The sequence below is a fragment of the Cheilinus undulatus genome, linkage group 4 (genome assembly GCF_018320785.1).
Source record: "Cheilinus undulatus linkage group 4, ASM1832078v1, whole genome shotgun sequence".
Classification (NCBI taxonomy): domain Eukaryota; kingdom Metazoa; phylum Chordata; class Actinopteri; order Labriformes; family Labridae; genus Cheilinus; species Cheilinus undulatus.
In genome coordinates, this window is record NC_054868.1 from 247775 (window position 1) to 261448 (window position 13674).

A 13674-nucleotide genomic window follows, 5' to 3' on the forward strand; every position below is an offset into this window, starting at 1 on the left:
GAACACGGTCACAGCATCACAAAGGTTCCTCTTAATGTTTTCTCATACACATTAATTTAACGACATAACATCCGGTTAAGCCTACGCCATTAAAATAGCTCAGACATGGTCACCGTGGGTTTAAGTTAACTATAATTATAAATAATGTGTTTTAAGCATTATGTATATTACTGTAAAATATCTCTGACATGGAGGTCCTACATCTAAATGTGTCCGTTCCGGTGGTGTAAAGGTGTGTAGTGTTTTGGAGTGGACGCTAACGTTAGCTGAGCCCTGAACCAAGATTTAAAATCGACAGATTAGCGGTAAATATGGACATTTATTTCATCACATATTATATTTATCTACTTGAACACACCCTATACATATTTAGAAAACAGCAGCTAAACGTCTGGAGTTTTAATTTTTCATAATTAACTTCTATAAGAGGAGTTTAGTTTCCAGCCGGTGTACTGGTTTCTAGAGTTACCGTGTTATCTGAGGACTTTCAGCTGAATGCCTCCGTGATTACTAGTTAGTTAGGAGAGATGTTTAAAAGGAAAAGGCCCCTTAGCTTTTCATTTTAGTTTAATTTATTATGATGTTGACGTGTTTAAAAAACCTCCATGAAGAACCACACAGGAGGATGTTCAACGACAGACACCAGTTAGCACGGAGGCTAATTTAACCGCTACACCGATGACTCTTCATGTCTACCGGTGTCTTCGGCAGGAGGCCCTGATGGGAGTGGACCACACGGAGCCGGAGGTCCCGGCTGACACGGTGGGAAGGCGGGTGTCCTGCGACGGGGAGCGGGCCACGGTGCGGTACGTGGGCTCGGTGCCTCCGACATCAGGTAAACACACCTGAGATTATCTCTGCTCCTCACATCAGGTAAACACACCTGAGATTATCTCTGCTCCTCACATCAGGTAAACACACCTGAGATTATCTCTGCTCCTCACATCAGGTAAACACACCTGAGATTATCTCTGCTCCTCACATCAGGTAAACACACCTGAGATTATCTCTGCTCCTCACATCAGGTAAACACACCTGAGATTATCTCTGCTCCTCACATCAGGTAAACACACCTGAGATTATCTCTGCTCCTGAGTTATCTTACTTTATGATGATTATGCAGGTAAACACAGCAGCCATAAATCAACAGTTCTTCATTCTCATCATGAACTGTTTCGACAGGACTCTTCTGGTCTACAGCTGCAGACCTCTCTGGTCACATGTTTGACCTTTAGATTAGTTTTTGTTGTTCTCAGAGGTCCTTAAACATGCCTGTGAAGTTTGTAGCTGTAAAAACACTCCAGTATTGATTTCTGTGTGTCACTGTTACACTGGTTATATTTTATATCAGGGTTATCCAAACAACGGCTCCTGGGCCAACGGTGGCCCTTTTTCCAAAGCATTTAGGGTAATTTCTATTTAATTAGTGAACATTTGATTCATTTACATAAACAGCACGCTCTTTTTTTCTAGTAAAATTAGTGGAAAGGTTAAAAAACTGAATTCCAAAAAACATTAAAATGGAAAAAAACAGATTTTGGCAAAAACAAAACAAAAAAAAAAAAACAGATTTCATAGGGCCCTACATCTGCTTTGCAAGTAATTCTGAGCCTCCGATTTCCCCTCGTCTGTTTTACCTTTTTGCCAGTATGGATGTGAAATGGTATTTATTATTAAATTTGACTTGTTGAAACGTGCAGAGACCCTGACCTGTTCCAATGCTGCCACAGAACCACTGCATATAGCCACTCTGCTCAGCCCAGCCTACGGCCACAGCAAACAGCTCAGCAGCAAACACACTAATGTGGTCGGATGTCCTCCTCCTGCACCCAGAATTAACAGCAGGTACTGCACCTGTGAGGGGCTCCTTTGACCCGTCAGTAAGAACTTGGACCCAGTCCTTATATCTGTGATGATAAAATTGGAGACTAAATCTGTGTTTTTATTGCTTTGCTGAACTTGCAGTAGCTCAAAGTCTACTGTTGGCTTCAGCCACAGAGGTCTTTCAGGCCGTAGTGAAGTCTCTGGAAACTCTCACACACCTTCTTCTTCCTTCTCCCAACACGCCTGCAGCACACTCATCACCTCAGAGCCAGCTGTTTCTGTGGCTTTAAATGTTACTGAGCTGTCTGACTCCACCCCTGCCAGGAAATGGATGTGGCTCTCCTGATCCTCCTCTCAGCTGCATAAAGATATTTTTATATTAAGATCCTGTTATTTTCAGATATTTATTTAGTTGTGTTGTTCTATTTTTTATATTGTGTTTAATTTTTTTAGATTTATTTTGGACTTTTCGCCTTCGTTCTGATTTTAACAGGACAGTTGACGGTGTAGGGAATCATGAGGAGAAAGTCAGGAATACTGGGAGTATGAACCACTATTACTGAGTCTAACAGGGATGGCTGTCTTAGATCTGGGTCTTCTGTCTGTGGTTTTACTGCAGTCCTGTGTATCCTGGTACCAGGACAGTCCCAGCAGACTGACTCAAGCTGATTCTAATGTCGTGATCTCAAACACTAACCACGTGTGTGATGTGGTCCAGGGCTGTGGCTCGGTGTGGAGTGGGATAACCCAGAGAGAGGGAAACACGACGGCAGCCATGATGGAGTCCAGTTCTTCACATGCAGGTAGATGTGAGTGAGATCCGGCTTCTTCTGCTCCGTGAACGCTAAAAAAGTCTGACCGAGTTTCTGACCAATGTTTCAGACACCCTAAGGGAGGCTCCTTTGTGCGTCCAGGTAAGGTGAGCTTCGGCGTGGATTACCTGACGGCGGTGGAGCAGAAGTACGTCTACGACACGGAGAAGAACTACATCGAGTGGGAGGGGTGGAGCTCGAAGCTCAGGTAGGACCGTGGTACCTCAGCGTGGTTTGATAATGACCGAGGACGCCGTGGATCATATTTTAATCATCCTCATTTCAGAATAAAAGTCCTGGATGTGGGGAACAAGCGTTGAATATCTGACTCATGCGTGCTCTCAGACTCATGAGACTGAGATTATCAGTGGGTCGGTGCTGCAGATTAAACACTTCTATATTTCCTGTCTCCAGGGCTGAACCATTTGGGAAAATAATCGAATTGCGATTTTTTTCACCCAACATTGCGATTACAATTTAACGTATGATTATTCTTCAGGTTCCTCATCTGATAAACCATTCTATGTTATCACACACAAAGCTATTCCCCCCAGAAATTTATATCCAGTCTCCCAAAATCTACGAATAAATGTTTCTAAAAAAATAACTAAGAATTATGAAAGTGCCAAATAAACTTCTGAAAAATTTACATTTCTCAAATTTTCATGAAATTACTTAAAAGTCTCAAAGTTATTTCCCCCAGAAATTTGAATCAAACTCCCCAAAACTTACAAATAAAAATGTTCAAAATTTACCAGAAATTTTCTGAACAAATTTCTGAAGAAATTCAAATCAGATTCCCCAAATTTTACAAATGTATAAAATTTTCAAGAAGATACTGTAATTTTCTAAGCAACCCCCCCACCCCAATTCAAATCAAATTCCTTAAAATGTCAAAATACATTTCTCACATTTCCACAAAAATATTTTCAAATTTCATGAGCAAATTTCCCCCCAAATTCAAATCGCTCAAACAAAAATCTCTTACTGCCATTATTTTGTCCTGTGGTATGAATTTTGATGCAAGGAGTGATGATTTTATGGATTTTTTATTTTGAAGAAGACAAAAATATACAAAAACAAGTAAAGTAGGAACTTTTGTCAATTACTCTAGAAAATACTGGCCCTTGAATGTTTGCTTTATGTGTAGAGCAAAACTCCTCTGCCTACAAAAATGTAGTAAACTGCTATTTAAAACACGTCAGGTCAAAGAAGTATTGCAGCCTGAGCGGTTTGAAAATTGCAGTAGGTCACATTGTGATTTCATCTACATGTTGATGAGCTGCCCAGCCCTACCTGTCTCCACAGTATTCAGATGCTGACGTCAGTGCTGCTGGGGGGCTGTGAAGTCCATGGACCTGGACTGGATGGACAAATCCGGAAAACTACACCCCGTATCTTTTTATGAAGGCGTCCCAGCTTTTCTGAGTGTAATAAGCGGCTGTTTTTGGTTTTAGTGGTTGTTAGAGACGTGTTGAGGCTGATGACGGTGTAGTGTGACTCCTTAACAGCGGAGGTCAGAGGTGAAGTGGTTGGATCTGTCTAAGACTCTGATGTCTCGCTGGGAGGACGTGGCGTCCGTCACCAGACAGCTGGATCACCTGGAAGGACTCCAGCTCAGGTGTGCTCTCCTGATCACCTGGACGTTTGTGTAGTCCTCTCCTTCCTTCGTTTCCTCTAAACTTCCTGTTATTTTCAGCTCAAACAGGCTGCGGTTGTCCTCAGAGCCGAGCGCTCACGGCGAGGCGTTTCTCCGACTGAAGACCCTCGCCCTCAACAGCTGTGACCTCACCTGGCCTCAGGTACGCCTCTCATTGCTGTGACCCCCTGACTCTTCTGCTGGTGAAGGAGAGCTGCTCAGATAAGTCCATCAGTCATGATGGTGCCTCGTCTTTGTCTCTGTCCACTCAGATCCTGGAGTGCGCCCCCATGTGGCCACAGCTGGAGGTCCTGAGTGTGGAGGGGAACAACATCACAGAGCTGCAGAGGTGGCGCTGCTGTTTGTCCACATGTCTGTGATGTTTTCAGAGCGTGTCGACTTTATTTAACCGTGTGTGTGATGTTTTAAAGGCCGGAGGGAGTCCTGCAGACCCTGAAGACCCTCAGTCTGTGTGAGAACCCTTTAAACCAGGACACGCTGCTCCAGATCGCTGCTCTGCCCAGGTACAGATCTAACTAACACTCTAACAGGAGCCTGTCATCACTCTGCAGTCTGCTCTCAGCACCATCACCACAGAGTCAAACCTGAATTTAGACATTTTTACTGCTTTATTAGAATAAATAAAACCCTCAGGCTGACAGCAGAGTTCAGATCCTCTCCTCAGGTCTTAGTTGAAGCTCTGTAGTTCAGATCCTCTCCTCAGGTCTTAGTTGAAGCTCTGTAGTTCAGATCCTCTCCTCAGGTCTTAGTTGAAGCTCTGTAGTTCAGATCCTCTCCTCAGGTCTTAGTTGAAGCTCTGTAGTTCAGATCCTCTCCTCAGGTCTTAGTTGAAGCTCTGTAGTTCAGATCCTCTCCTCAGGTCTTAGTTGAAGCTCTGTAGTTCAGATCCTCTCCTCAGGTCTTAGTTGAAGCTCTGTAGTTCAGATCCTCTCCTCAGGTCTTAGCTGAAGCTCTGTAGTTCAGATCCTCTCCTCAGGTCTTAGTTGAAGCTCTGTAGTTCAGATCCTCTCCTCAGGTCTTAGTTGAAGCTCTGTAGTTCAGATCCTCTCAGTAAAAATTCTCCAGCTCAGTCAGGGTGGATGGGGACCGTGGACAGGTGGACAGACGTTTTCAGGTCTCTCCAGAGATGTTGAGAGGGTTCAGGTCAGGGTTCTGGTCCCTCTAGGACATTCAGAGTCTCTTATCCACTTCTGTGGGGTCCTGGCTGTGGTCTTTGGGTCACTGTCTTGGTGGAAGGAGACCCTTTGGTCCAGTCTGAGGTCCTGAGCCTGTGGATCAGGTTTTAATTGAGGATATCTCTCAGAGACCCTGACCAGCCTCCCAGTCCCTGCTGCTGAGAAACACCCCCACAGCATGATGCTGCCACCACCATGCTTCACTGTTGGGATGGTGATCAGAGTCCTGGTTGGTCCAGACTTCATCATGTGAGGATTCTGGAGGCCACTGTTCTCTCTGGAACCTTCAGAGCAGCAGAAATGTTTCTGTAGTCTTCTCCAGATCTGTTTCTGCAGCTCCTCTGACCTTTGACCCTTGGTTTCAGCTCTGATGTCATTGTAAGCTGTGAGGTCTTCTATAGAGAGGGGCGTGGCTTTGTAATCATGTCCAGTCAGGTTCATTTAGCACAGGTGGACTCCAGTCAGGTGTAGAAACATCTCAGCAGAGACATGGAGGAACCTGAGCTAGGGTTCCTGAAGACTCTGAATCAGCTGTTTATAGGTGGATAGAAGTCTCATTCACACAGACTGGAGCTGCTTTAATAATCTGTCCTGTTCTTTCAGATTAGAAGAGTTAAATCTGTCGAAGACCGGGCTGACTGAGCTTCGGTTTGAAGATGCTGCTCCTGGTAAAAACCTCTAAAGAACAGACCTGTCCGTTAGGTGTTCACATCCAGGTGTATCTAAATGATTTCCCTCTCTAGGATCTGTGACAGCCATGTTCCCCGCCCTGAGGAATCTGTACCTGGACCACAACAGCATCAGTGAGGTCTGTGTTCCTAAGCTCAAGTCTGGTCTGCTGGTTCTGGTCTCAGTATCTCTCCGTAGCGAGGTTAAATCTCCTCCTCTGTCCTCAGTGGTCCGTGGTGGACGAGCTGGCCAAGCTGCCCAGTTTGTTGAAGTTGTCGTGTCTGAGTAACCGCCTGGCGAGCAAAGACGGAAACCCGCAGACAGCAACGCAGCTGCTCATCGCCAAAATGGGACGGCTGGTCGTCCTCAACCGCTGCGAGGTAGGCGGAGCCTCTCTGAGTGTGTTTATGTGGCTGTGATTGCGTGTTTATGCTGATCTGTTGCCGTGGTTTCCGTCAGATCCACCCTGATGAGAGGAGGGGGGCGGAGCTTGATTACCTGAAGATGTTTGGGGAGGAGTGGCTTAAAGCCGGAGGGGGCCGTCAGCCAGACAGCCAGTTCACCCATCAGCATCCTCGCTACCTGACCCTCATCGACAGTAAGTCTTCCTGTTTCATTCTCCTAAGCAGGACTGTTGGACTGAAGACCCTGACCCGGTCTGCTCGGTTTTTCAGAGTATGGCGCTCCAGAAGAAGGCGAGCTGAAGAAGCCGGAGGAATTTGCTCTGAAAAACGAGCTGTTAAGTAAGTCCCGCCTCCTTTTCTCATTGGCCGATCACTGGGGGTCATCATTTAGACCCTGGTAGTTCTAAAGGGGGTCATCATTTAGATCCTGGTAGTTCTAAAGGGGGTCATCATTTAGACCCTGGTAGTTCTAAAGGGGGTCATCATTTAGATCCTGGTAGTTCTAAAGGGGGTCATCATTTAGACCCTGGTAGTTCTAAAGGGGGTCATCATTTAGACCCTGGTAGTTCTAAAGGGGGTCATCATTTAGACCCTGGTAGTTCTAAAGGGGGTCATCATTTAGACCCTGGTAGTTCTAAAGGGGGTCATCATTTAGACCCTGGTAGTTCTAAAGGTGGTCATCATTTAGATCCTGGTAGTTCTAAAGGGGGTCATCATTTAGACCCTGGTAGTTCTAAAGGGGGTCATCATTTAGACCCTGGTAGTTCTAAAGGGGGTCATCATTTAGACCCTGGTAGTTCTAAAGGGGGTCATCATTTAGACCCTGGGAATTCTAAAGGGGGTCATCATTTAGACCCTGGGAGTTCGAAAGGGGTCTGTATTTAGACCCTGGTAGTTCTAAATGGGGTCATCATTTAGCTCCGGGAAGTTCTAAAGGGGGTCTACATTAAGACCCTGGTAGTTCTAAAGGGAGTCATCATTTAGACCCTGTAAGTTCTAAAGGGGGTCATCATTTAGGCCCTGGTAGTTCTAAAAGGGGTCATCATTTAGACAGTGGTAGGTCTAAAAGGGGGTCATCATTTAGACCCTAGTAGTCCTAAAGGGGGTCATCATTTAGATCCTGGTAGTTCTAAAGGGGGTCATCATTTAGACCCTGGTAGTTCTAAAGGGGGTCATCATTTAGACCCTGGTAGTCCTAAAGGGGGTCATCATTTAGACCCTGGTAGTTCGAAGGGGGTCATCATTTAGACCCTGGTAGTTTTAAAGGGGGTCATCATTTAGACCCTGGTAGTTCTAAAGGGGGTCATCATTTAGACCCTGGTAGTTTTAAAGGGGGTCATCATTTAGACCCTGGTAGTTCTAAAGGGGGTCATCATTTAGACCCTGGTAGTTCTGAAGGGGGTCATCATTTAGACCCTAGTAGTTCTAAAGGGGGGTCATCATTTAGACCCTGGTAGTTCTAAAAGGGGTCATCATTTAGACCCTGGTAGTTCTAAAAGGGGGTCATCATTTAGACCCTAGTAGTCCTAAAGGGGGTCATCTTTTAGACCCTGGTAGTTCTAAAGGGGGTCATCATTTAGACCCTGGTAGTTCTAAAGGGGGTCATCATTTAGACCCTGGTAGTCCTAAAGGGGGTCATCATTTAGACCCTGGTAGTTCGAAGGGGGTCATCATTTAGACCCTGGTAGTTTTAAAGGGGGTCATCATTTAGACCCTGGTAGTTCTAAAGGGGGTCATCATTTAGACCCTGGTAGTTTTAAAGGGGGTCATCATTTAGACCCTGGTAGTTCTAAAGGGGGTCATCATTTAGACCCTGGTAGTTCTGAAGGGGGTCATCATTTAGACCCTAGTAGTTCTAAAGGGGGGTCATCATTTAGACCCTGGTAGTTCTAAAAGGGGTCATCATTTAGACCCTGGTAGTTCTAAAAGGGTGTCATCATTTAGACCCTGGTAGTTCTAAAAGGGGTCATCATTTAGACCCTGGTAGTTCTAAAAGGGGGTCATCATTTAGACCCTGGTAGTTCTGAAGGGGGTCATCATTTAGACCCTAGTAGTTCTAAAGGGGGGTCATCATTTAGACCCTGGTAGTTCTAAAGGGGGTCTTCATTTAGACCCTGGTAGTTCTAAAGGGGGTCATCATTTAGACCCTAGTAGTTCTAAAGGGGGTCATCATTTAGACCCTGGTAGTTCTAAAGGAGGTCATCTGTTAGACCCTGGTAGTTCTGAAGGGGGTCATCATTTAGACCCTGGTAGTCCTAAAGGGGGTCATCATTTAGACCCTGGTAGTTCTAAAGGGGGTCATCATTTAGACCCTGGTAGTTCTAAAGGGGTCATCATTTAGACCCTGGTAGTTCTAAAGGGGGGTCATTATTTAGACCCTGGTAGTTCTAAAGGGGGTCATCATTTAGACCCTAGTAGTTCTAAAGGGGGTCATCATTTAGACCCTAGTTCTAAAGGGGGTCATTTTTTAGACCTGGGGATCAGCTGTGACCCGGAGAAAGAAGAGAAAACTTTATTTATCTTCTGGTCTTAGAGAGTCTGGCTTTACCAGAGGACAGTCCAGATCCACAGTCCAGATTCTTCAGTGGGGCTGTGGTCTTAGTGGGACTGTTCCAAAGTCTAGTCCTTTATCTGCATCAGTGGTGTTCAGAGTTAGACCAGATGAATGTGATCTGATCAGATCTCTTCCTTTCCACCAGAGATCCTGTTCGTGTTCCCTGAAGATGCTGACAGGAAGTCGATAGAGAAGAAACTTCCAGGTAAAACAGAAGAGACCTGACAGGATCAGACATGTGATGTTTAATGTAGACCACATAGGAGAGAACTAACCCTACCTCTGTTGTGGTCCAGCCTCCATGGTGATCCAGAAGGTGAAGGGCCTCCTCTACAGGCTGCTGAAGATCCCTGCAGTAGAACTGAAGCTCACCTACACCAGTCCAAAGGTAGTCCAGATCTGCTTTAGTCACCAGTCCAAAGGTAGTCCAGATCTGCTTCAGTCACCAGTCCAAAGGTAGTCCAGATCTGCTTTAGTCACCAGTCCAAAGGTAGTCCTGATCTGCTGTAGTCACCAGTCCAAAGGTAGTCCAGATCTGCTTCAGTCACCAGTCCAAAGGTAGTCCAGATCTGCTGTAGTCACCAGTCCAAAGGTAGTCCAGATCTGCTTCAGTCACCAGTCCAAAGGTAGTCCAGATCTGCTTCAGTCACCAGTCCAAAGGTAGTCCAGATCTGCTGTAGTCACCAGTCCAAAGGTAGTCCAGATCTGCTTTAGTCACCAGTCCAAAGGTAGTCCAGATCTGCTTCAGTCACCATTCCAAAGGTAGTCCACATCTGCTGTAGACACCAGTCCAAAAGTAGTCCAGATCTGCTTCAGTCACCAGTCCAAAGGTAGTCCAGATCTGCTTCAGTCACCAGTCCAAAGGTAGTCCAGATCTGCTGTAGTCACCAGTCCAAAGGTAGTCCAGATCTGCTTCAGTCACCATTCCAAAGGTAGTCCAGATCTGCTGTAGTCACCAGTCCAAAGGTAGTCTAGATCTGCTGTAGTCACCAGTCCAAAGGTAGTCCAGATCTGCTGTAGTCACCAGTCCAAAGGTAGTCCAGATCTGCTGTAGTCACCAGTCCAAAGGTAGTCCAGATCTGCTGTAGTCACCAGTCCAAAGGTAGTCCAGATCTGCTGTAGTCACCAGTCCAAAGGTAGTCCAGATCTGCTGTAGTCACCAGTCCAAAGGTAGTCTAGATCTGCTGTAGTCACCAGTCCAAAGGTAGTCCAGATCTGCTTCAGTCACCAGTCCAAAGGTAGTCCAGATCTGCTGTAGTCACCAGTCCAAAGGTCGTTCTAATGCCTGTTAGACTTTAAAGGATGACATCATCAAAGACAGGATATAGAAGGTTGGAGAAGCTGGGGATGTTGGGAACCTGAACCCTCAGAGGATCCTTTAGAATCCAACTCCATCTGAAATCAGCCACATCCTCAAAACTGCTGTAAAAATGATACTTTAATATTATTTCCACCTTAAAGAGTCAGTCTTGTCAAACTACTTCAGCCTGAAATATGTGAATCAAATAATAATGATATGTAGAAATTTAAACCCTTGAAGGGCCAGTTTGGTTCCATAACCCCACTGTTTTTTTAATGAAAACACTTAAACTGCTGTAACTTGATTTTATTATTAGATACACACAGAGTGTGTGTGAAGCTGGACATTAAAGAGACACACACACCCACACACACCCCATTATCCATCACCTACAGTGGCACACACTAACATTTCAGCTGCAGGATTCCTTTAAGAAAACTGTAGAAAGTGAGATTTTGTTGCACGCTTAGAGCGGGGAAAAGTAGCAGCATGTGGTTGACCAATATAAAAATTAAAAACTGAAGGCCAGTAGTACAAAATTACATCCTGACATCAAGGAATGCATTAGTTTAAGTTCAGATAAATGTGGGATCAAAAATGGCATTTTCAGTGGTTTTTAATGGGGCCGTTTCTGTCTGAAGGAGCAAATGTGTCATTCTTTTCATAGTTTAGCCATTTTAGGCTAATTTAACCAACTGATACAACTGTCCAAAAATGTGTTCAAGATGAATATCCTCTGGTATATTTGAGCTTCATTCATTCTACACAGCCAACATGGCATGAAAATAAAACAGAATGTACAGAAAAAGGTCCCAGGATCCTCTGAGGGTAAAAATTGCTGTGCAGCCTGAGCAGTTATCATCTATTGTGGGAAACAAATGTATGATAGAACTTTTTTCTAGGGATGCGTGGTTAAACTTGTTGATCAAATAAGCTGGTGTGAGATTTACAGGTCAGTTAAAACGATCACCAATCATTTTTATAAACTGCTCTTTGATACTGAACCTCCTTCCACTAGAGGCCGCTGTAGCTTCAGTCAATGGCTGCTGCCCCCCCCCCGTCTGAGCTTTCCCATGGCGGGGGTTGCCAGGTCCACGGTTTTCCTGTGTGCTAAGCAGACACTGACGTGTATTTAATATCCAGAGTAGGGCTGAACGATGTAGATAAACAATCTAACTGCTGTTATTTTTCCAATTTATTTTTCCACAAGCAATAAATCAGTTTTTATTAACAAGAGTACCATATTAGATAAAACTAGGAATACATAACTTTAAAAAAGAAAAGACATTTTCTTTCATATCTTTTCTTGTTATTCTTGTTTTGAATAAGAAACGCACACACACGAGGGAGGAAAATAAGATTTTTGTAAAAAAAAAAAAAAAAATCCACAACAGAAACTCTGTTTGCATAGAGTGTAGAGCAGTGATACTCAACATGTGGCTCTTTAATGTCTTAATCTGAAATATTATTCCCCCAGAAAACCTTTAAAAAAACTTTTTTTTTAATTTGCCATGTTCACCATTTTTGCCACTTTTTCCCCATTTATTCCACTGTAATCCAATTTTCTTACCCTTTTTCACCATTTTTGGCCCATTTAAGCAACATTTGCCGTTAAATATCACTTTTCAAATTTTTCCCTAAATTTTTCCTTCTTCTTTTTTTGCCACTTTTCCCCTTTTTTTTGCCTCTTTTCGTCTAAATAAGCTTCCTTTTGCCACTACATACCACTTGGTTCATATTGTCTTGCTCATTTTTGCTACTCATGACTGCTTTTTGCCCATTTTAGTCACTTTTTACTCTTTTTTTTGCCACTTCTGAACCATTGTTGCTACTTTCTGACTTTTTTCCACATTTTCTCCCAATGTTCGCCCCCCTTTCATCCATTTTTGCCACCTTTAACTTATTTTGATTGTACTTATGCCGTTTTTGTCACTTTACACCTCTCAGATTGTGGCTCTTGTAAAGGTATTTTTCTGCAGGTTGAGTAACTCTGCTGTAGAGCATAAAACATCTACTCTAAAAACTCTATCTGGTATTCTGACACATTTCAGGTTGCAGAAATATTACACTGTCTGTGATTAGAATATTACAGCAGGCCAGATTCTGATTTAATCCAGAGTGGAATAAACGGCCTCATTTACCCCAGATAGAACCAAATCAACCAGCAGAGAACAGAGATCTGCGGTGCCACACTGGCACATAGACACACACACGCCACACACAGAAGCAGCACACCTGCACACACACACGTGAAAAACACGAGGTGTGGCAGAGGTTTGACTGGCGTGTGTTAAATTTCAGCGTTGGGCTGGTTTTTATCGGCCGCTGGGGTGGATTTGTCACCCAGACCTGGCAACCCTGAAGTATGAGGAGCTCAGCGCTAGCTTAGCGGTTAGCGTGTAGCAGGAACAGCACGGTCTGACAGGTTTTTAACTAGTAAATGGAATAAAGTGGTATGCAGGCTAACTACTACCCAGAGTGAAAAGAGGAAACACAGCTGATAGTGAGATTGATCTACAGAGGAACGAAGGCTGGGGGAGCTAGCTGCTAACGTTAGCCTCGCTGTAGAGAGGATACCAGGCTCACACGGCCGCTGACACAGGGACTGTTTCTGAGGATTTTCTCCTCTTTAGACCCGTCAGGTAAACACAGTTTGACTCTGAACGGAGAAACAGGCGTTTAGGAACACCCCTACCTGCCTCCCTTTATTTATTTATCTCTAAGTAGGCTGAAAAGAGCCAGCCGTACTAACGTCAGCCTTCTTATTCCAGATGGAGGGGACAGAGTTTGAGATCGACAACGACCTGAAGTCTCTGCGGTTTTACTCCATCGAGGACGGGGACCGTGTCCTGGTCCGCTGGTCCTGATCCAGATTCAGGAGGTGAAAAACAAGGACTTATCGGACTAAACGCTCTCTGCTTTGGGGTCAGACCCAGATGCAGGAGCAGACTGGATGCTTTCTATGTGTGGCACTGAGACGTGGATTTACTTTATGAGGACTCAGTCAGGATCTTTCATGGTAATCTGTTGGCTCCACCTCCTTCAGGACAGCTTTAGAGCTTTGCAGCAATCACAGCAGCCTTCACTAACACCTGAGTACAATAAACAAGCAGCAGAGCTGTCAGCAGATCCTCTCTGAATTATTCTGTTTATTATTGAACTACTAGCTCTGTGAATGAGCGAGAGGTTTATGAGGCAGGACAGCCTCCTGAACGAGGAGGGACAAACTAAACCAGGAGGCCAACATCTGAAAATAAAGGAAAAAATTACACTGTT

At 44.6% G+C, this 13674-nt stretch overlaps 1 protein-coding gene across 2 annotated transcripts; it reads left to right on the forward strand.

Annotated features, from left to right (window-relative positions):
- Positions 1 to 180: 180 nt before the first annotated feature.
- Positions 181 to 13674, forward strand: tbce (tubulin folding cofactor E). Of its 2 annotated transcripts, none has more exons than XM_041786094.1 (17): positions 181 to 305; positions 712 to 835; positions 2543 to 2627; positions 2707 to 2844; positions 3945 to 4030; positions 4158 to 4257; positions 4336 to 4438; positions 4548 to 4624; positions 4707 to 4799; positions 6075 to 6139; positions 6215 to 6279; positions 6368 to 6520; positions 6600 to 6738; positions 6815 to 6883; positions 9244 to 9303; positions 9395 to 9486; positions 13170 to 13674. In XM_041786094.1, exons 2-17 carry the CDS (start codon positions 721 to 723, stop codon positions 13263 to 13265), a joined length of 1536 nt encoding a protein of 511 aa, XP_041642028.1. In that variant the 5' UTR covers positions 181 to 305; positions 712 to 720; the 3' UTR covers positions 13266 to 13674. The 2 variants fall into 2 exon arrangements, with proteins under 2 accessions (XP_041642028.1, XP_041642029.1); XM_041786095.1 differs by lacking the exon at positions 181 to 305 and adding an exon at positions 1701 to 1845 and having other exon boundaries at positions 722 to 835.